This window comes from Calypte anna, chromosome 4A (assembly GCF_003957555.1).
Source record: "Calypte anna isolate BGI_N300 chromosome 4A, bCalAnn1_v1.p, whole genome shotgun sequence".
NCBI lineage: Eukaryota > Metazoa > Chordata > Aves > Apodiformes > Trochilidae > Calypte > Calypte anna.
Genome location: NC_044248.1, coordinates 14,054,778 through 14,077,161, shown reverse-complemented (window position 1 = coordinate 14,077,161; position 22,384 = coordinate 14,054,778). Strand labels below are relative to the sequence as shown.

The window sequence follows — 22,384 nt, the reverse complement described above, 5'->3', positions numbered from 1 at the left end:
GCATTTGTCTCAATTTGGGCTCTAATTAGCAGCACAGAGATGAGCCATCAGATAAGATATATTCTGCTTCATTAATAGTTACAAATTTAAATTGCATTAAAAAAATGGTAGAGTCCCTACCAGGTCCTGTTTCTCCTGCATAGCTATTTCTTCAGAAATTATTTGTCTGAGAGAAACTTTCTGAATCTGAGCATTCCAGTGATCCATAGCAGGAAAAATGTCTGATGTTGCTGTTCTTTTAGTCTGTATATCATTAGATGAGCCTGAAACCCAGCCCATTTTTTTCTTCTGTATTTTACTGTCTGCATTTGGAGGTAACAGCATTTCTGAGCCATCTGTATCTATCTGCTGAATCACAGGAGGACCTTCAAAAGCAATAAAAATGAGGTGATGAAACAACTATTAGCTTATTTATATATGCAAAGCCAAAATAATTAAGATATGTTTTTCAACCCAAATGTTTTTTAAAACAATATTAATACTAAAACAGAAAACATACTGCTTTCACCTTCCTCACTTCCATTTTCCAAAGACTGTCTGATCATCCTTATCTATTTTGTAAAACATTTGCAAAACCATCAGACCACCTCACAAAATTTTCAAGCACAAAAACATACCCTACAGCTGTTAACGCCCTTGCATGTATGTTATGAGGTTGGTTTTCTTTTAAAAGAGACTTACAAGTCTGTATGTTTACCTGTCTTTCCTCTACAACTTAAGGACAAGTGTTTAACCATCTGGTTTTAAACTTCCAGGAGGTAATGCTAATGAGCACTGTTCGATCACTCAAGTGGGAAGTCTGCACTCACACTGCAATCCAAGTCTTTACCCAAGTGCCATGCAAGAGTAGTGGGGTTCTGCTGCAGGGGAACATTTCTTCTGAGAGCTGAATGACAAGTAGATTGCTAGGGATCTTAACAGGTTTTGAGCACACACATACTTCCCCCTGCTACAACTGACAACAACGTGTGAATGTTGTATTCCTGACTCCCACACCTGCAGAAATCTTACTCTGCTGCTAATTCTATGGCTGCACCTTTTCTCATCACAGAAATTAAAAGAATCCTACCAAATAGCTCTCTGATCCAGTTGGAGCTTCTCTTAATTCTCTGAATAAAATGATAGGCTTTTTAATTGCAAATACCTGGGACAAGCAAGTCTGTTTATAATGAACTTTTTTCCCAACACACACACCACTACAAGAAAATGTTAATGGAGCCAAGTGCAGTAAGTAAAAGCTTAGCTTAATAAAAGAATCCACCATTTTTTTCAGCAGACAGATTATCTGCAACCTTACTGAAGTTCTAAAGAACTAAATATTTTTACAATGCAAACTAAATATTTTTAGGAGTAAGAGAAGTATGTAACATACCTTCTGCAGACAACTTACACGATTCATCTCTCCTCCGACGCTTCTAAATAAAAATAGTAAAGCCATGAACGTTGTAAGCAAACTATAAATTCTGCAGTGAAACTTTGCAAGTTTTAGCTTTTAAGTAAGTCAGCTTCAAAACACTGACTCACAGTGTTTCTTAAAGATAGGGTATTTTACAAGAAATACATTAAAGAAAAATAATAAAAATGTGAAGTTTAAAAGATACAACTATCTTTCCAAGATCAGAATAAATTAGAAGAACATGTCCTGCTGCTACGTCTTCATAACCTTAATTAACTAAAATAAAAAATTTTGCAATAAGCATTCCAAGTTTCATTAGGCTATAGAGGAGCAGAGGTTAGAGAACTCTTCTCAACTAATGTACATCAACATGTTTTGTATGTTTTGTTTACATAATTCTTATTATATGTAAGAAAGCCAGAAATTATTTTTTGGTGAGTGGAATTTTTTATAATCCAACATTGTGGATTATAATCCTTTTTTAAAGAAAACTGGTTTTGTGATGAGGCACTCTAGACATGCAGTTTCTTCATCCCTTAAAACAGTTTTTAAGCAGCTGCGATGATTACAACATGCTGCTACACTGCACATATTTTACAAACTACTATTTTATTTTATCATTGCTCTAGCAAAGATAATTCTTATTTTATACATTCAGGCCAAAGCATAGAAGACAAATGATCTGACAAAACACAAGCATGCCATACCATAACATAATCTACTAACCACAACAGATTCTTTCCATTTTTCATGAATCACTCTTGCCAAATTCAGATCAATATGAACCACGCAATCCTCAAGAGTTAGTGATCCTTATGGAAGAAAGAAAATGCATTAATTAAAGCATTCTATAGAATCTTACCTAAGCAAGAAAAGTAGTCACCTTGATTTATTAATTTGAATTCTGGAGATTCTGTACAAACTGTCATGCCCCCCCCCCCCCAAAAAAAAACAACTTAGCAACTGCAAAGTTAAAAAAAAAAGGGAAAAAGAAAGAAAAAGTAACTCCACATAGAATTCATTATTTGCTGTTCAAAAACTCAAAGAGTAGCAAAAGCCAAGTTAGCATTATTTGTATATTGTTGAAATAGGACTACCTGAGCAACTCCACTTTTTATTCTTTTTCATTTTTCTAGAACTTCCTTTTACAAAGCCACTGATCATTTACAAGCACTGTTTCATTTATTAAACTGTGATTTTCCCCATTTTACTGCAACTCTCAGGCAGCTGCTTTGATGTAACACAACATACTTGCCACTGCCCAGAAAAACTCGCATCCCTCCTTTCAAACTCAGAGAGGTAAACCCCAACAACCCCTCCAACTCTCAAGAAAACTGAGGGAACTTTCATGGCATTATAATGACACATCTTTAAAGATCTTTCTGATATTATTTCTCAGCCTTTCAAAAATAAGAGGGCAAGAAACAAATATGTATCAAATTAAAAGGCAGGACATATTTCAGACTTTTTTTTTTTTTTTTTTTGAGGAGATGGGATTGGAAGGCAAAGAGGTCAGCAGTAAAAGCCACCAATAAATAAAGTATCCCAGGCTCTACATTAAGTAATCTTCATAAGAGAAAAAAAAAAAGAAAATAGAAAACTATCTACATATTCCTTGCATTTCCTTTCTTCCTTTTTTCATCAGTCTTTAACTTTTGTGATTGACATTCAAGCTGCTTATGGCCCCTTTCATCACAGCCTCTCAGCAGACTCATCTGTTTTCATCTGTTAAGTACAGCCACACTTTATCTTCACTCAGAATCACTCATATTCCCCTTCCCTGATTTAACTGATGCCTAGAGGTTTCTTTATTCCTAACCACTCATAATTTGCATCTTCCTCATCATCTTAATATCCTTTCAGAGTCTGAATATAGGCTCAAAGGCCTGTTGCTCAAAATGCAAATAAGCCAACATATTTTCTTACTCTTTTAAAAAGTCCAAGCATATACAAAAAGGCAGAAGGTAGCACTACTGCATTTTTATTTTTTGCCACGCTTAGTTCAGTTCCATTTTTGGATTCACAAAAGCATGCGACAGTATCAAGAGGAACTGTACAAGTCTATTCCCTAAAAATCAAGCATGAGGAGAAATAAAGAACAGGCAAATGAAGAAAGGTTTTCTTATGCAAACTGAGTTTTTTCATTAAAATGTGGATAATATTATGCCCATACCTGCATCAATGCCAACAGGCCCAAATATTTCATTCAATTGGAGGGCCAGTTCAGGAGGCAATGTTAGTTCTAGGCAATCTATATTGAAGTTTGCATGTGATTCTGGTATAGGTCTGTGTATCTTGGCTTTAGTGTCATCCCAGCTTGGAGTTTCAACTTCTCTACCATGTATCTCCCTGGAACTCCCCTGGATTTCTTTATCTGTCTCCAGTTCTTTATCAGTCCTAGGATCCACCAGAGGTGCATGATCGATTTCCAGCAATGGAGTCACTTTGGAGTTTTCTGCATTGCTTTCTGAAGAGTTACTGTCACTTTCATTATTTAATTCAAATTTTAAATTAGCAGAAGTCATGTTAGGACTGTGAGGCAAAGTCATGGGTATACATAAACCTGTATCAAATTGTGAGACTGATGGATTATTTGTATTTTCTTCAACAGGACTCTCACACTCTATCTTCTGCTTTCCTGAAATGGGTATCTCAGGGATACCTTCTACTGAACTGCCTCCATCAGTTTGAGGGGATGCATCTCCAGAATTTTTCAGTTCTGCTGAATCATGCAATGAGGCAGCAGTCAACAAGCCAGGCACATCACCATCTGTCACAGTTGCCTTGGTAGCTCTACTTTCTGCAATGCTGAGTGATGAGCTCATATCTTCTGAATGCTCAGAAGTACCAGCAGCCCCAGTTATTTGAGACATTTGTTCAGAGTCTTTGCAGTTCTCATCATAGTTTGTACCTGTCTTGAAATCAAAGTCTTTGACAATTGGTTCATCTTCTCTTACTTGAAAGCATTCAGTATCAACATCTTTGCATAATTTCTCATTGCAGTCTAACAGCAGACCCGTGGTCCAGTCTAAGTCTTTGTTACATCTTTCATACAGATCTTTCAGAGCTTCAAATGACACAGATTCAAAAAGCTTACACAGTGTATTCAGCTTTTCGGACTCATCAATATTGGTAAGTTCACTTTCTTCCACAAATGTACTTTTATCATACATAACTTGATAGGGTACTTTTTCCAGAGGATCTGAAACATTATCTATGTTTTTTGATTTGAAGCCATCTAGTCTACCATGTAACACTTTGGTAGTCTCAGGAAAAAGCATTTTCTTTTCTAATCTCCATAGGATTGCAAAGTCCTGTGACTCAGTCTGTGAATAGCTACTTCTTTGTCCACATGAGCTTGTGTCATGTCCCTCTTCTGCTGTGTTTGGTACAGACAAGTGTTCCTCTTCCCTGGGATGTGGCAAATTGTTGTTTGTAAAAGTGAGAGCTAATTTGTGATGTTTCCTCATTCTCTTATTTTGCTGGGTTTTTTTCTCACTAACAGTTTCACTAGCTACTGTTTCAGATTCGTGCATATGCAAACTCTTTGCATCTGGTTGCTCTGCAATGTTTGCAGGTGTCCCACAAATCACATCTACTGTCTCAAGAACATTTCTATTAATGTCACCTTCACTATTTCTACCTTCATCAGACTGATTTAGACTTGTCTTTCTTATTCTCCTTGACCTTTGTTGTCTCTGTTCTAAGGAGCCTGAGACAGGCCAATGTCCTATCATTTGAAATTCCAGTGTAACTTTATCTGAACTAGCTGAGGAACAACTAGAGGCTACATTTCCTTCCTCCTGTGCTTTTTCAAGGGTACAGGTCCCATGCAAGCCTGCCTGTTCTTCTTTATGTAACTCAGTATACTGCTGATTGGGAGTTTTATTTTCCTTATCACTCTTTTCAGAAGATTTTTCTAGTCTTCTAGCTCTTTTGATTCTCTGGCCCATCGTTTGTTCTACAGGCCAGTCACCCAGGAAGTTTAGTACTTGTGGTTTTTCTGACATGTCAGAAGCTGAGCTACTTGGTTCCAGTATGCTACTACTTTGTGCTGATTCTGGGTCCACACATGTATTACCCAACTGTTCAACTTCAGTTTGAACTTTGAGAAACCTGTTATTGTCGTGTTCCTCGACTCTTCCTGTATGCAAACACACAGTCTCTTCAGCTGTGGTCATATCAACCTCATTCATTTCTGTTACAGTATTTTTTTCTGTATTTTCTCCCTTTACATCTTTCTTCTCCATGGCCTGTTCTTTTTCTACAGAATCTGATAAAGAAACATTGAAGTCATCTTGAACAGTGCTGTTCTCAGAACTGTGTTCCACTGTGTTCATTTTCATTTCTTTTTCCTCTTTCTGAAGATGTCCAGGATCACAGTTACTTTCTGATGCTGGAGAAGTACTGGGAAAATTTTTATTATCTTCAGTTAATTCAAGAGGCTCCACATCACAAGCAAAAGATTTTTCTTCCTTTACATCAGAATGTGCCTCTCTCTTTCTGAAAGACAAATTGCAATGAAAGATAAATCTATTTCAAACCTTCTTTATGAACTTGTCCACATTTTTCATTTTGGGTTGTCTATTTAATATTTTCAAATTAAAGACCAGAAATGACCTTTTAGTACACTAATCATCCAGTTAAGAATTCCAGTGAGAGAACAACAAATTTAAGACTTATCCCTAAACTCAACACTACTTTCTAGAAAAGGAGCTAAGCAAAGCAGACCAGCAAAACTGGTAAGTATGCTTTTATTTAATGACTATTGCTCTTTATTGATGGCTAAATGCTAAACAAAGTTTCTAATTTAAAAATGATATGGCATGTGATTTCCTAGCTATGTTTATACCATTATCATACCATTTTTCACAATCTACTACATTCCATTAGTTATCAGTGCTCACTGCATTTTCAAATACATTAAACATGAAAAACACAAATACTAAATACAGTAAGATCTGTTTTTCTATGCCTTGTTACGGTGCTTATACAGCACCATTCAATCAGCCACTACAAAATAGTTATGAATTTAACCAGTATAGATCTAGACAAGTCTAAATTAAATATACTAAAGACCAGGTAGGGAACTCATTACTACTGCACAAAGAATTCACCTTATATAACAAAAAAAATCATCTAATACCAACACACAGACTCAAGAATAGTGATTTGTTCATATTTGGGACATTTTTCTGATAAGCATTTCACAGATTTCAAGTGTTTTGTATCTACAAGACACATCCAACAGCACATTTCTAAGATAAGAGAAAGTCACTTAATTGTCTTATTGAGAAGTAACACACAGCCATACCAGGAAGTTTTCAGAAAGCATCAGAGAGTTGACTATATGCCTTGACCAGTCGCTTCTAGAAAACATGAAATTCTTAAAAATTAAGAAAACTATGTAGTGCATTTCTTTTTATTATTTATATATATTTTTAAAATGTATTCACTGCTCAACAGCATTACTTGGGTTCTGTTGCTGTGGTGGTAAATTCCTCCTTTCACTGAACCAGCCAACACTGTTCTTGCTTTAGTTACAAGGGCAGTGAGCCCAACAGTGTTCTTGTTTCAATAGCAAATGCAGCAGGGTGAGCTAACTAGGGCAGTAAATTGACACAATCTGGTAACTCCTTGTCCTAGTGCAAATGCACTCAGTTGGGATGACTGGGCACTCCTTAAATCCACCTGGAACTCCTGTTGCCTGGGAAACATCCCCAAGATGCCTCCTGCTTGGATCATAAGCCCACTCTGAAAGTTGCTAAAGATTTCCTTACTCAAATTGTGGCCACAATGGAAAAATACTGACCAAAGTCAACCATCTTGTGATGCTTACAAATAATGATCCTAAAATGAGGCCCTTTGGAGCTCTCTGGGACTTCAGCAGATTGCTACCCTATGTCTAATGAAGGAAGCTGGTGTATCCGAAAGAAAACAGTGAGCAGTCTCCTACTTAGAATTTTGCAGCAAAAAGATTGAATCACAGTCATTTATTATAACTCAGTCTTGCAGAGATAAGTCAGAAGAATATTTCACTGCAAGTTTTTTCTTGGTGCAGTTTGAAGATCAGTAGGCACCAAAATTCATTAACATCTTGACACGGGTTAACATCTATATCTCTGTGTGTGTGTGTAAGCAATTTAGTTTAGAAACTCTGTTAAATTTTTAATTAAACCACTTTGATTATATAAGTTGTTGATCCCTGATTAAGAGTTGCTACTAATTAAATATTGCTAAAAAATTATACAACCTAATTTTGTTATTTGTTATAATAGTGTAAATCAATCTCAACTGTTGCTATTCCAAATCACACCAAACCCATAATAATGTGTTGAAGCACTACAATGAAATTCCTATATCTAAACCCTTTAGTGATAAACCATTGACCAAGTCTGGGACCAGGAGTGGATTCAGTTGCACCTTGCTTGCTCTCTGAGAAGGAGTTGAGAAAGCAAGGAGCTTCACTTGAAACCTCAGGACTCAATGGGAAGGTCTCAGTAAATACCAATTCCTCTGATCCTCAGTAAATCACTTCAATCCAATTCCAACCCATACAGGTCTCTTTCACATAGTAAGAAAGTGATCTTTGCCATCAAACTCTGTTAAGTCTGGCTTTTGTAAATCTGTACTAAAATCACCTTTTCCTAATACCTTTGTCAGGGATTCTTTAAGTGACCTTAAGATCTGCCACTCGGGTCCATGACAGATGCTATGAAGTTTGAAGTTTTAGCCTTTTGTTTGAGACTATAAAAGTAGTAAAAGAATCTAACCTATGGCTTTCCTCCTGATAAGGATCTTCACTCCAGCCAGCAGCTTCTGATTTGTCTGGGACAGAAGAATCCAATATTGAGCTGACAGAAAGGCAGAATTCATATCGTTCCAACATTCTTCTGATCTTTTCTTTAGACACACCATGAATGTTTCGCCTGTGAATTAAAAAAAAATAAAAAGAAGTGTTTCAGATTTGTATAATACAATGACAGAAGATAATAATTCAATAACAAATTTAATTATAGTAAGTTTACTAACCAGAGAATTCAGGGGGACACAAAAGCTGTGAAACAGCAATTCTTTCTGTATCAGTGCACTAAGGCATTCCAAACAGGGAATGTTAGACAAATCATGACTCCACTTGACCTCTCCACCCCACCTGGTGGTCTTGCTCTGCAATAGGATGTTTGGCTCAATCCTAAAATCTAAACCTGTACTAATAATTCACCTTCTTCAAGTAAGTATCAAAAACACACCACATCAGATTCTGACAATGATGTAGGAAATCAAAATGGGTGTGGAAGCTTTCTGAATTCAGTCTTCCTTCACTGGTTTTGCTAAAACTAAGAACTCCTTGAGCCTTGAGGAAAACCTGTTCACCTATCATTTTGGACATCCTAGTAATTTTCACTAACTTAGAACAAAAACTGAAGGTACAGGAGGAAATGTTTAAGTTCTGTTTTAAGAAAGAAAACAACCTTCCTTACCTCATTTGAAAAGTGGCCACCTTTAAGCTAGGCATTCAAATTGAGATGACAACAGGTATTGTGAAATCACAAAATAATTTATGTTGAAAGGGGCATAGTCCAAGCTCCTCCTCAGAAGAGGTACAGCTAGATCAGGTTGCACAGAGATTTGTCAAATTCTGAATGTCCCTAATGACTGAAAGTCTACAAATTCTCTAGGAAGCCTCTTTCAGTGCCTGATCACCCTTTCAAACTAAGCTCTAGTTTTTTAAGTAATCAAAATTTCCCAATTCTGACTTGCTTTTGGTTTTGTCCTATCCCAGCACAATCCTCAGAAAATATATTTTCAGTCTTCTCTATAACCTCCCAAAAGGCAGTAGAACACAACAACACATTCCTCCCTTAACTTCCTCTTCTTAAGGCTCAAAAAACTACTCTTGCTCAATTCAGTACCATCTGCAACTCTGCTGAGAGTGCACTTTGTCCCAACATCCTAGTTGTAAAAAGGACATTAAATGGTAGTGGTCTTAATATTAATCCTAGAGAAACATCAGCCTGCTCTTGGACTTGGAAACACTGATCATAACCTTTGAACCTGGCATGCAGCCAGTCTTCCAGTTACCTTATTATTCACTTATATAGGGTTTATGTCTTGTCTGTTTTGGCCCTAAGGAATGGGTGACTGTGTAGAAGGTCCCGCTAAAGAAGAGGCAAACATCAATGGTAATGCACAGGGATTTGCCCCTCCCATACCATAAGGTGCTGATTGTCATAAACTCAGTAACAGCAGAAATATTTCAAATAAGGCAACAGACCAGCCAGATACAAAACCAGCCTATTCTTACACCATTTTTGCAACACCAGGAACCCAAAGGAGCAGACACTGTGCCTTAAATTCAGAAGATTTGCAGTCATGATAATATCACATAGTATCTAGTGATAGTAAGTCTCTTTTGTACCTAATCAGAACAAAATGACAGAAAAAAAAATCATAACAGATAAAACACCATAATACATTGAAGGAAAAAAATACTAAAATGCCATTTACTATTGCAAAGATCTTGACTAGTATTTTACTGCTTCCTCAGCCATTGTACTAAGTTGTATCTTTTTAAAAATAATAGGTTTTGGGCTGTGAACTATGTATCATCTAATATGAATTTTTCCATTATATTCTTACCTTTCAAGTTCTTTTGGCTTAAACTTCCACCAAGTGTCTGGTTCTCGGAAAATGACTTTGTAATTGAACTGCTGAGCCTGAACAAAACAGATATAAACAAGAACAAGCCACATCATCCATTTCTTATTTCTGTGAAAAAGCACACAAAATGTACAGCCTGCTTCTTTAAAACTGGTTTTTTATAGTTTTTGAAAACAATTAGACATTTGGAATTACATACTTTTAGTTCAGAGTTTCACCTATGACTATGTAAAATGGAGATTTAAAAAAAATACACATATTCATCACTTCAATTAAAAATATTAAGTAAATCTGCATAACCTCAAGCAAGCTAGCAACATTTGATAATTCTAGACCTCCAAATGGTCAACTGGTATCTGTCTCATTTATGATGAAGCTAAGATCGAGTTTTCAAAGTTTCAAGTAGCATCAAACATCACTCATTAATGTGTTAATTAATGTGTTAATAATGTGTTAATTAAACTATATTCTAAAAGTAACTTGTAATTTTACTGTTCATATAAAATGAGAGCAGAATGCAGTTTCCTCAACAATTGTTTCTGTGCCAAAGAGCATAGCACTTGACTTTGTCACTGGAAACTAGGCTAGGTCAGTGCTCAGGAATGCACAAAATATGACACTGGGTAATACAATTTCCATTTAACACTTTTGGGTTTTTTACCCCAAACTTCCATGTGGAATAACAGCTAGGCTGAGAAAGACAATCTCATTTTAAAACATATATTGTTGCCATGCCGATCAATAATCCCTTTCCACACTAATCAAACTGATACTAACCAAAGTAACATAAGGCTTCATCTCCCATGCTTGTGTGTTTGTGTTGTCTATTATTATAGGAGAGATTCTCATTTCAAATGCTTCTTTGGCTGAAAGACACATATGTACAAGAGAAAGTCATATGGTTCATTTCATTATAATAGGATGGGTGTGTAACATTTATATTAATTCTCTAAATTTGTAATATTTTTAAAGTACATAATCCAAAATTATTATCCACTGTGTAAAGAAGTCTTGCCATGGCTTGTTCTGTTTCAAGGACATCATTTCAGTAATTCCTCCCCTCACATGTAAAGCCACTGAGATACAGCATCGTTTTTTTAAAGTAATGTATGTATGATAATCAAGGATGGAAAATGCAAATGTAAAATACACCAAGAAGACTAAACAATCAGTAAATTAAACTAAAAGTAACTACATGATCACCTTAAAGTGGATTTCTCTGTTGCATACAAAAGTCTTGGCTTTGTAACAGTCTTAAGATTAGTCTACTTTGTATATAAAATATGAAAAATCAAAACAATTATGGTAATTTAAATAAACAGTAATTAAATGTTTAGAATCACTAACTTTTAGAATCACTAGCTTTAGTGTTTAGAATCACTGGCGTTTTTTATGACTAGCTAGAATCACTAGGTACAGAACCATGCTTTTGTAGCTATGTTACAATACATTTGAACAATTAAAGTTATCACTGACTCACATGTTTCTTATTAACCCACTTCTCCACTGATTAGAAAAGTAGAAAAGTGATCATGGTTCAAATTTAGCAAATAAGAGAGTTGTTCTGTAGTGGGATTATTGGAAGCCACTATCAAAAACCATACTGATTATGGAAAAAAAAAAACCCTCATTAATTCTGCCTTGCCCTTATGATTTTGTTATAAATTTGTCACATGTTTACTGCTCATGAGAAAAAATAATCACGAGCCAAAAATATCTGTGTGTTATTTCTATCAACATCCTCATCACTTACTGCATATGCTCATATAATGGCTCATCTCAAATGAAGTACTTCTGGGAGACAGCACAAATTACCACTCCAGAAATGGGACACCACCCAAAATACATACTGTGATAAAATCTGAATACAAAACAGTCTTTGGACAAAGACACTGGGATTTTTAATCACACAATGGACAGATGACTTCTGAATTTGTGCTCATATTATTTTTCCACATACATATTAAGAAATATTTCTCTGATGGGATAACTGCTTGTCCTGTGACACAGGCACTGCAAGACAGGCAGCTTTTTGAACAGCACACATGCACTTAACTGCAAGCTAATCCCTTATTTATTTCTCACCTCGTTTCCTGTTCCAGTCATGTGCTTCCCCTAAGCAATCAGGATCATAATGGTATTGTCCGTGTTTATAAAAGTAATCATCAGTACTAAGAATTATTCCATCTGGATTATCCTCAAGCAAAGTCCTGTGAAAGATCAAAAAGTAAATAGCTTTTATCCCTTCTCCTTCCAAGCTCTGCTGACACATACACGCATGTAGTCACTTGCACAAAACCAAGATTATATGGAATGGAAGCAGCAAATTCAGGTAAAGGGGTGAAAATCATGCTGCAGGCAAGTGTGATCTGCCATAGTTTCACTCAGTTGCCAAATGCTGAGGATATCTAGGGGAAAGGTTCTCTAGAAGTCTCATTTTCTAATTATGGAAGTGTTTTTCCATCTATACCTAGTGACATACTTTTGCACTGACAAATACATACGCAGTCTTAATTGTACCAAATATTTCATCTGCTGGACAAAACAGTCTAAGCTCAATCTAGGCTTTTGGAGAGTTAGAAAAGAAATCAGTAATTCATTCCAAAAAGCTCCACCTGTACTACTTACACAAATTCCAACAGTGGAAGGGGAATTGCTGCCTATAAAGAGCTGGCATTATTTCCATCCATGTTATTGGACTGAAATACCTGAAATGAACTGTGACAGAAAGAACATAGCACATCTAATACTACTACAAGGATCCTCTGCTGACACAAATGCTTTTGGTAAGTGCTGGAAGTTAAAGGTAACCCCTCCTATTTCTATTTTCACTACAGGTCAGTGAGCTCAGCAGCTCAGCTCAGCTGCAATAATTATTACTCATCATGTATGGCAATTAGGGTATAAGCATAACTACTTGCAAATGTCAAAAAATTGCTTCTGCCTGCACTAAATCCTGTACACAATTATGCAATTTATTTTAAAAGCTCACAATATAGATGTTCTACCTTGCCAAATACGATTTTCCTGATCCTGGAACACCTCTGAGAAGAACAAGTACTTGACCTACAAGATGCATCTTTTTTCTCATCATGTGACAAACAGGCGGCTGCTGTGCTTGCGAGAGGTTCAATTTTGAGTTTCTATCTTGATTTCCCCATACCTTCAGAGAAGGGTTGTTATCCCAGGCATTTGAAACCACTGGAGAGGGAAAAAAAGGTCCTTTTTCCAAAGTCCTAGAGTCTGAAACAGGTCTCCATTGCCCTGGACCTACAGCCACAGGAATTACAAAACTGTTATTTCCACTGCAAGGATAAAAAGCGGGAGCCATGAGATTCCAGTCCTGTTGAAGCTGACACGATGGTGTCAAGTTACAACCCTGCTGAGTGTGCTGAAAATCAGCAGGTTCTGGGGTTTTGAAACTGAATGTTTGAAGAGAGACAGAAGGTTCTGGAAGAGAAGTGCTTTGGTGGCTGCTTAAGGCAGTCACTACCTCTTCATGCTGTTCTAAGCATCCTGAATTAGAACTTGCAGTGCCAGCTACTCCAGATTCCAGAGGTCTTTGGGAGGCCACAACAGGAGCCGCTGTCACATTTTTTTGATCCAAAACAGTATCTTGAGTTTGTTCAGAATTTCCAGATGATATTTCTCCATTTGATTGCTTATAGGCTTCTGAAGGTACATCATGTTGAACATGTATGTCTGACACATCAGCATCTTCCAGTATCTGTTCGAAATCATCTGTTGCAGCTGGGGAGTTTGTTTGGGTTCTCAGCTGACTCCTGGGTGGCTGAAAACAGGCAAAGTTTTCTAAAAACTCATTATTTGTCCCTGTTTGCTGTGGGAAAAGTAGGTCACCGCAACCTGAATCAGATTTTTCCCACTCAAGAAATTCATTAAAGCCATCATGTTCCACACAGTACTTTTGTACTACTTGGTCATTTGTAGAATCAGTCAATTCATCACTCAAGTTGTATTTCCAAACGGCATTTTCTATTAATGAATCCAGTTCTTCAGTCAGCTCCACATCAGGTGATAGGACCCTTTCTTTATCTTCCTTGGAATTACTTTGTTCTGCAGTACTTCCCCCCATTCTTTCATTTGCAACAGATCTTTGCTGATTAATAAGAGCTAGTGATGATGCTACTGAATCATAACTCAAGGTTTTTGAAGATGCTACTCCTTTGGCATGGGTGGACAGCTCTAGCAGATAATCCATAGCATTTTCTACTGTTGAATAAGGTAAAGAGAATAAAGTATGGTCAACTAAGCAAAGAAAAGCTGATGTGAATGCAATTTTTTTTTTACTTGAAGAGGGATTTATCACAACTAAAGAGACAAACAAATAACAGGTCACTGATTCATCTTTTAACACAGCTTCTTCAACTCCCTTGATCTGTGTCTCATTAAAGGCAGGCATCAATACAGACATATTGCAAAATAATAATATAATAAGCATAAAAAATATTATGAAAATATTTTCTAAAAATTATTAGAGTTAGCTGGGGGAAAAAAATATTATTATTTACCTTTAAAATCACATTCAGACAGAACCATATAAACCACACTAGGATCTAGGTCAGAAAACATCTCTGACATGCTGTTCAAGAGCTCTTCCTTATGGACACTACGCACTGCTTGTGACACCAAGTGGCTTGGGTCCCCTTGGGATACAGCAACAGCTGACGTTCTGTCACAATTGCCATTCTTTGGAGAAGGACTCCCACCAGTTTTCTTCCTTCGTGGCATTTTCCTTAATAAAAATAAACTTGCTTTTTGTTTTAGTTTGTTCACACGGAGCTGACAGCACCAAGCTCAGAAATCACACAAAAACCTCTCATAACTGGGATATGTATAACAGAAACAACAGACCTGGAAAAAAGAGAACAGAGAAATTTTAATAAAATACACAGTCGCATGTCCATGTTTCCTATTTAGGTAGCTAACAGATAAAAAAAATCCATAAGCATCCAGGAAAGCATTTTCTCAAAAACTGGCTTTTTTCTTTTCAATTTGCTGATGGATAAATAGTAACCTTATTTTCCAGGTAACTAGGTATTGAATCTGCATCTGGAAGAGAGGACAAATAAAATTAAGTTCAAAAGAGAAATCCAGAGAAGGAAAGGAAGTAATGCAAGGCAGCCAGTTCACAAATACTCCTCTGCTAACACCTGACATCATGGAACACCTATAATCTGATAAAATTCAAAAGTTTTGCTCCTCTTACAGAAGTGCTAGATAATATAACAGATCCATACCTTCCAGACATCCTTCATGGCTTCCCACCCCTATATTTTTCAGACTAAACAGCTGAAGTTCTACATTCAAACACTGGTACAGGTTGCTCAAAGAGCAACCTGGTCTCCAACCATGCAGATTCTCACCACCTGACCAAATAGGCCCTGAGCAACCTGCTTCATTCAAGGGACCATGCTTGGGTGGGTGGGTAGGTTGAACCAGTGTCTCCCCCCCAACTACCACCATAGAGCCTTTGAATACATCCAGTTAAAACATTACAGCATCTGTAATAACTGTAATTACTGCATTAATCTCATACAGAAAAGGAAAGCAATTACAGTATTGTACAGTAATTGTCATATTCTCTACTTGTACTACAATTGTACAGTATTGTACAATCTCTTTTTCTTTATACCAAATAATGCCAAGGCTCTGTTGTATTCTAGTGATGCTCACAATATAGTAATTTATAATTTTTATGAATTATTGAGAAGACTAACAAACCTTGGTAAGGCTGAGGATCTGAAGTTAATTACAGAAGAGTCCCTATTTAGTAATAACAGTTACTGATTAGGCTATGAAGTATCTGTTTCTATATAAAAGTTACTATGCCAGTAATGACCAACTCAACATATGCAGATAAATCCATGGCAGCACTTTCAAGTTCACTTGGTCCTTCTCTTCCTGGATCATTGGCACACAAATGATGATGCCAGATCAGTGCCAGATTCAGACAGACTTCTCTGTTTTTCTCCAGCAATCTCTTCCAGCAATCATGAGAAGTATCATTTAGAAGAGGGGGACTGTTACATTCCCAAGTCACAGAAATTTATGTAAGAAAACCCAACAACTCCAGAATCCCAGGAGTTTCTACCATATGTAATATGGACCTTAGATGGACAAATGTGATGGGTGTCTGAAACAATGAAGATGTCAAGCAAGTCTGAAATGTAACACAAGGAAAACAATACAAATGAAAAGGAAGAGGCAGACTTGCAAAAATAAAAAAGAAACAACAGTGGAAGATGCCAGGGAGACAGACTGAGCTACAACAATTGCAACTGGTTTTTTTGTTACACTTTTTTTTTAGTTCATCTCTCTGACCAGCTATTCTTACACCATTCTTTACTGACACAAAAAAAGTACTCAAGCAAAACAATTTTTTAAAAAAGCTGTAGCAAGTCATGTTTTTCAATACTGTATTTCTAATTGATTCATCCTCTAGCCAGTTAAGCTGTTCCTCACTGAAAGAGGTCCAGTAACAAATAAAAGATCCTGCAAGGCAGAAAAGATATTAATGGACCTTGACATTACTGAGTATCCAGAGACCTTAAGCAGAATGCTCCAAGTGTTGTTGATGTTTTAATCTGACTCTCTTATAATGATCAATAAAACACATTCTGTAGCCTAGACTTATAACAACCAGTTGCCTTACTCCACCATAGGCTACTCCCTTCCCAGTGTCTTGCATCAGGCTATGTATCCCACTATATATATTACAATGCCTTACTCTGACCCAATGGAGCCACATGCTTCTGTCTGTGTGAAACTTAATCAGTGAATTCACAGTGCATGGGGTAAAGATTATTGATGCCTAATGTGTTTATCATATTTAATCACAGAGGTGAAAAGAACACAGAAGGGAAAAAGACATCAGTCACCTCAGAACTTATATACAGATCAAAACCTTGGGATTCCCACTACATCCATGTATGCTAAGGCAAAACACAGATCCACATTTTGTCCCATCTCTCAATCTAAAGTCTTAGTATAATTGTAAAAATTGTTAAACCTACCAGAAACACAGATCAGCATTGCCTATGATTTAATTTAAATAAGGTATTTACACAGGCCAGATATTGCATACAGGTATTTTGACAGAATCTCTTGTTTACCACAATATTTCAATGAAATTCCTTGATGCATTCCTGAGCAGTATCTTCTGTTGATATTACCAAACACAATAAAATTATATAAAAACAGGTGCCTGCACACATACAAAGCAGACTGCACTGTATTGTATAAGAGATAACAATAACATGCTTAACAGAAAGGAATAATTTTCACTTGCTTTTTAAGAGCATGCCCTGAACTTCACAGAGATTTTTATCTACTGACTTGCTTTTTCAGATATTTAAGTTTCTTTTTGAAAATTGGTTCACTATAAAAGAGGAAATAATTTTGAATAACCCAATATCAAGACTTGCAGGTCAGCTATATTTTCATTGGTTCTGATAATATAATATGAAACAGTCAGTAACTTTCTGTGAAGGGTTTTTTTCCTCTAAGATTAAAATGGAGTTATAATAACATAATGATTTAGAAGAGCAGGGCTGTGCTGTAGACACTGAAAGGGAATTCTAGACAATTAGCCAGAGGCTGCAATACACTTGGAAGTTCACTAGTCAGTTCTGGATACCATGGTTCAACACACATCCAAGTAGACCAAACAGCTGTTTCATTTCAGCAGTGAGGAAAAACAATATTGCTGCTGCAGTCTCAGCTTCACCTTTAAAAACAAAATCCATGATCCATTTTGGTTTTTTAAAAACAAAATCCACAAAAATCCTCACTCACAGTTCTTCAGAAATACACACTTCCTGAAAATAAGGATCTTCTCCCACTGTAATTCAATTACCACAAGCAAGAATATGTATAAAAACCTGCCCATATCAAAATTACCTTTCAAAGTAAGCAATCTTACGAATATATTTGTCAAGTTAGTGGGCTTTAATATGATCATCTTTCTAGTTGGCCAGTGCTTACTTTTAAGCACTCATATCATACCTGATATGAGCCTCAGGTGTTTCAGTACTGCTACCCCTAGGGAGCTGGATGGGTGTATCACAGACATTCTGTAGGCACAGGCACCCGTGGCCACAGTTCAGGATTCATGACAGGCAAGCCTGTCACTACAGAAACAGGCAGGCACTGAAGTAATCTACCTAACACAACAAATTTTTCTTTCTCCTTCAACAGACAGACCAATGAAGTGTAGATGAGTGGTTGACTTGGCACAGCAAGAGGATGGGCCAAGATCTCAGTCCTTCTGAGTCTTTCAGTCCACTGAACTTTCCATTCTAGTGAAAGGAAAACCAAGCTCCATAAACTAGTTCTAAGAATGTGCTTATAATTCCCTGGGGGAAAGAAAGATGACCAATGTGTCTGTCAGTTACAGAGAAGAAGACAAATATGCAAGTCTTTTTCCCCCTTCCTGTCTGCTTTTTGCATGCTTATACTGCACTGATGAACTAACTGATGAAGCATTACAGTCTTAGGAAAATATGTAAGAAAATTCTCCCATAAAGCGTGAAGTGAATTTGAATCACTTTGAAGACATTAAAAAGCACAGGCTACAAAAAAATGTAATTTTCTAAAATCAAGCAAAAAGGCAGGAGTGATGTTTACACTAAGGCTGCATTAAATTTGTCCACTTAAATATATTTTGTTTTCCATAGCAAAAGCTAGATTTTTTCCACCAATTTCTAAGAACTGCTATATCTTGTTGAATCACACAGAATGTCTTTGGTTGGAAGAGACCTTCAAGATCATCCAATCCAACTTTTGACAAACACTGTAGTTGAAGTTTGCAGTTTGAAGAACTGTATTTTTACAGAATCAGATGAAAGCTACCATAAAACAATATTAGGCACCATCTGACTGTTCTAAAATGTCTGAAAAAACAATCTAAGTCTAAGGCTTGAGACATGTATTACGGTTTCATTTCTAGTGTAATAACGAAATGTAGATGCAGTGGCTGATTAAAGATCAGTTGGAAGCCTGACTCACCTAACACTTCTTTTACACTGGGATGGCTCCTTAGAAGCCACACGTGGTATCTTGCATTTTCAAAACATGTCAAAATTCTTGAGTGGACTGACTGCAAGTCTTCTTACATACATAATCTCAAGTTAAGGAAGAGAAAGAAACAGGTAGTGTTCAAGAACACACAAAACAAGAGAATAAATATGCTAAACTACTTTTTAAGTGATATAGGTAGATGATATCAAAGTATTCACAAAGCTTTTTACATCTTAGAATCATAGAATGGTTTGGGTTGGAATAGACCTTAAAAGGTCACCTAGTCCAGTCCTCCCCCTGCAGTTAGCAGGGACACCTTCAACTAGACTAGGTTGCTCAGAGATACTGCACTAGGAAGCAATCAGCACTGAAGATAATTTTTCAAGGTCATTATGAGAACTTATTCTTTAAGCAAAGACCAGAAAAATATTCTCACTATGAAGTATTCACCAGCACAGGTAGATGACAAGTTACCAGTATTACTTCACTTCCTTTTTTAAGAACAAGGGAAGCCTCCAGCCTTGACACAATGTAACATGCAACCAATATAACCAAAGCTATCCAATTTATAAACAATCTTACATTTTTCTGATTAATTTAAGGAATTTAACACCATACATATAAAAGTGGTTGGTTTGGGGGTTGGTTGGTTGTGGGGGTTTTTTTCCTTTTTTTCCCCAGCTACATAAGATACTTAAAACATGTTTCATTTGAATTTTCTGACTGAAAAAAATAAAACAAAAAACCAAACCACAAGTATATTTGTAATTCAAATAAAACAGTAATGGCACAGAACTTACATTTTCATCTTCAAGGAGTTGCCCTGCAGCGGGTCCCTTCTCATCTTTCCAAAAACCACTACTGATGCCACATTTAGTACAGATCTGCTGTTAAAAAATATAATGCACTCTTCTGTCAGGAAACCATGCTTTCAAACATATAAATCAGACACTAGAAGAAGTGGATGCTCCCTCCTGACAAAGAAATTATCAGAACACAAATGAAAATTGTTATTTTGCTCACAGACCATACAACTTTAAGCAAACTTTTTACACTGATATACATAATTGATTTATTAGATGATGCACAACTAACATTTTACTAACAAGTACCCAACATACAAAGCTGAGATCAAATGTAAGTTTCCCTAACAATAAGAACAGTACTTAATTTCATCTACTGATTTCTTACCTAAAAAAGCTGACTTACATCAGGTAAAGAAATAACATAATAGTAAGGAATAAAAGTAAGTTTTCTCACTTGTCATTCCATTGGGCTCTTCACCATAGTTCTGAACCATCTTGAAAAGGTTTACAAAGTCATACAGGTCAAGAAGGTTAATTCCATCACATGGAGAATTAGGCAACGAAAACCTGGTACATCAAAATCAGAATGTTAAGTACAGATACATCACTAATTTGCAATGCCCAAGCAACGCTAAAAAAAGGCACTTCTGTTTCATGGAAGCAGCTGCAAACTCTTAATCTACTCTATGAACACTGAAAATGTAAGGTCTATTCAAATCCTGACTTAATTCAAGTGTACATATTAGCCTGGATGTCAGTTTCCTGAGAACAGTCTTATGGATCATCCAATGCCCCACTCTGCATCTAACCTCATTCCACTGCTCTAAAGCATTAAGAATTGCCATCAAAACATACACAACACTTAACAAGAAATCGCTGATGAGGGTGAAAATTTACAAAGTTTACAGGTTGCAGGCAAAGAATGCAATCTACCACATTCTCAAACACATGGTGTCACAAAAAATACAACAGGAAAGGCTGAAAAGCCATGCAGGAATTTTACAGAAAACTTCATTTCTGAATATGAATTCAGCCTAGCGTACCTTGTAATGCTACATTATTTCCACTACTCAAGGTTTCTCCATTCTGAAACAGGCTCTAATAACACATACTAAAACACAAAGCAAATGTGGAAATACCCACATTTGTTCACTTTCACTTTGAAATCACATTAATGCAACAAAACAGGTAAGTATTTAAATACAAGCACAAGAAAAAAGCAAATGAAACCAAACCAAAACCAAATCATTGTACTCTTCAGTTATACAAGAAGCCTTTATTTTTGGACAGCATTCAAGTCCCCTCTCAAAAAAGACACAAGGTACAAAAAGAAAGGAAAAAAAAAAAAAGGAAATCCCTTACAGCAGATTTTTCAAAATAAGCATAAGAGTAGAAAAAGAGGCTGCTTGGGAACCTTTTGTGTTCTGGTATTTCTTTCTGCCAGAAGTCAGCAACATAACACGCCATCTAAATGCGTTGTGAAAATCTATACCCAGATAGAAAGAAAACACTTCAAGGATTGTTTCTCATCTTTTCCTCCTCCCACTCAGTGCTCTTCCCACTGCTTGTTCCAAGGGCTTTGGCTATTTCAACAGTTTTAACTAAGGTCCTCTTTTTCCCATCAAATTCTGTCAAAGTGCAAGATACTGAAGACTATGTCTCAATGCACCTGCTTTAGGCAGCCTGCTCTGCCAGGGCATTTTTCCATTTGTGTGATTTTTAAGTCTTGTGTATGACTTGGGCCAGAGATGAATTTAAGGCAGCAGCAGAAAATAAAACTTGTTTTGACTACAAAACAAAAACTTTGTCCATTAAGTGTACACATGGTTTAAGAGCACAAAACAAGCACAAATTCATCCAAAGTAGATGCTTAGGAAGCAAATACAATTTAGAGGAAGAGCAGATCCCTGTTTACTGGGAAGAACTCAAAGGCTCTTTTAGCCATGCCATGGCATGAGGAGTTGTGAATGTGCAGTGGCAATCAGCTGCTGTTTTGACAGATGACACAAACTGCTGAACCCCATATTATGCCACTTCCTTACAAGCCAGGAAGGTGCTCTTGCTAAAGACCTTCCATACAGGAGAGGGCTGGCTTCCAGATCTCAAGTGACAAGCAGAGCTCCTGGTAAGTGTACATGACTAAAGCAGTAAGGTGGGAGGAGGAGACCCACCATTAAGCACATTCTTCAGCACCAAGCCCGCTTGCCAAGAACTGCTTTTGTACTCATCTCCCTTTACTGTGTGCTTAAGGTCAAAGACTGAGATTTGTCAAAAAGACAAGTGGCCTTGGAATTACAGAATACATACATAAGCAGCTCAACAACCTACAAAAATAGAAAAGTAGGGGGTTTTCCTATTTTAAGTTGACAGTGTTCTTGCTTGGTTGTTAGGTTTTGGTGGGTTTGGTATTTTTTTCCCAGAAAATGAGTAGCTGCACAATGTCTTTCCAGTCCTAGCAGAGCTTAGAGATCAGGACCCTTCT

General features: G+C 36.7%; 1 protein-coding gene across 1 annotated transcript in view; it reads right to left on the bottom strand.

Moving 5' to 3' along the window:
* The window catches only part of N4BP2 (NEDD4 binding protein 2), a 31,672-nt gene extending 11,224 nt beyond the window's left edge, over positions 1-20,448 (bottom strand). Inside the window, exons 1-12 of the mRNA XM_030449999.1 lie at positions 20,357-20,448; positions 19,897-20,070; positions 14,587-14,929; positions 13,066-14,287; positions 12,143-12,267; positions 10,835-10,923; positions 10,037-10,113; positions 8,170-8,325; positions 3,570-5,899; positions 2,123-2,208; positions 1,373-1,415; positions 121-365 (exon numbers count right to left, since the gene is read on the bottom strand). Of these exons, the coding sequence (XP_030305859.1) occupies positions 121-365; positions 1,373-1,415; positions 2,123-2,208; positions 3,570-5,899; positions 8,170-8,325; positions 10,037-10,113; positions 10,835-10,923; positions 12,143-12,267; positions 13,066-14,287; positions 14,587-14,806 (4,593 nt within the window). The 5' untranslated portion in view covers positions 14,807-14,929; positions 19,897-20,070; positions 20,357-20,448. The remainder of the gene's footprint in view (positions 1-120; positions 366-1,372; positions 1,416-2,122; positions 2,209-3,569; positions 5,900-8,169; positions 8,326-10,036; positions 10,114-10,834; positions 10,924-12,142; positions 12,268-13,065; positions 14,288-14,586; positions 14,930-19,896; positions 20,071-20,356) is intronic.
* Positions 20,449-22,384: the final 1,936 nt, after the last annotated feature.